At 41.2% G+C, this 927-nt stretch overlaps 1 protein-coding gene across 1 annotated transcript; it reads right to left on the bottom strand.

Annotated features, from left to right (window-relative positions):
* Nucleotides 1-314: 314 nt before the first annotated feature.
* CTAM01_17282 (uncharacterized protein) lies at nt 315-446 on the bottom strand (the record flags this gene model as incomplete). The annotated part of the gene is made up of 1 exon (XM_060533268.1): nt 315-446. The coding sequence occupies one exon, from the start codon at nt 444-446 to the stop codon at nt 315-317; it is 132 nt and encodes a 43-aa protein (XP_060372154.1).
* Between the last annotated feature and the right edge of the window lie 481 nt (nt 447-927).

Raw genomic sequence — 927 nt, 5'->3', positions numbered from 1 at the left:
CCCGCAGGTCGTGGCGTTCTTCATCTACATGTAGTATCCAGATTCAAAATACATCACGAATCGGGAACAGGGTCACTTTTCCACGATCGGCCTGTAAAATGCATTATCAGGTGGTTCTCACTTTCGTCCTGATCATAGAATTTTCGTTCTTTTTCGCATTCTTCTTGATTCAATACAAGCCTCCTGTTCCACATCCTATACCCATTGATGCCTGCCACAACTCGTGACAACATGACAACATGACACCGTAATTCACACTAATGTTCCCATCTTCTATCCGCGCTCGCAGCCGTGCTCCCATCTCCCCTGACAAATCAGAACTTCTTCAACATGCTTCCAATCAAAGAACGACCGGCCGCCGTGCCGTCCAAGTCCACACGACGGATAAACTGAAGAGGTTCCACAGCCGGCGTACTGGCTTCAGTGGAGCCTTCCCGTTCTGTCATTTCGTCCGCTTCGACCATGGTGCATGTATCGATAGTTGCGTTCGAACCGCAATAATCTGAAATTGGAATCAATAGAAATGTAATGGATATAGAACATATATTTATATATAAATATACAAGTATACAAAGAAACTATTATGGAAATCTGGCTATGTATTAAAGGGTATGATTTATGTACTCAAATTAGGAATTTAGTGGTTTTCGCCCTAAAAACTTATTTTAAATATAAACCCTAAGAGAAGTTTTTTAATAAACGAAGTGAATTGAAATATCTTAGTAACTTCAGGAAAAGAAATCAAAAGAGATTCTATAAGTAGCGTGAGTGAAAGTAGAGGAGCCTATTTAATAATGAGTAAAATGGTTTAGAAACTGTTTGAATTGGACACTGCGACTGGAACCGTGCTGCTCAATCTTTGCTCTGGCAGGTCTCTAAAGACGCCCTATTTGACGTTTTCTGTTGCAGAATGCGGCGTTTGAAGCC

The sequence above is a fragment of the Colletotrichum tamarilloi genome (genome assembly GCF_030869305.1).
Source record: "Colletotrichum tamarilloi strain Tom-12 chromosome Unknown Scaffold_465.1, whole genome shotgun sequence".
Classification (NCBI taxonomy): domain Eukaryota; kingdom Fungi; phylum Ascomycota; class Sordariomycetes; order Glomerellales; family Glomerellaceae; genus Colletotrichum; species Colletotrichum tamarilloi.
Note: the sequence above shows the minus strand (reverse complement) of the source record. Positions and strands in the feature narration are given on the sequence as shown.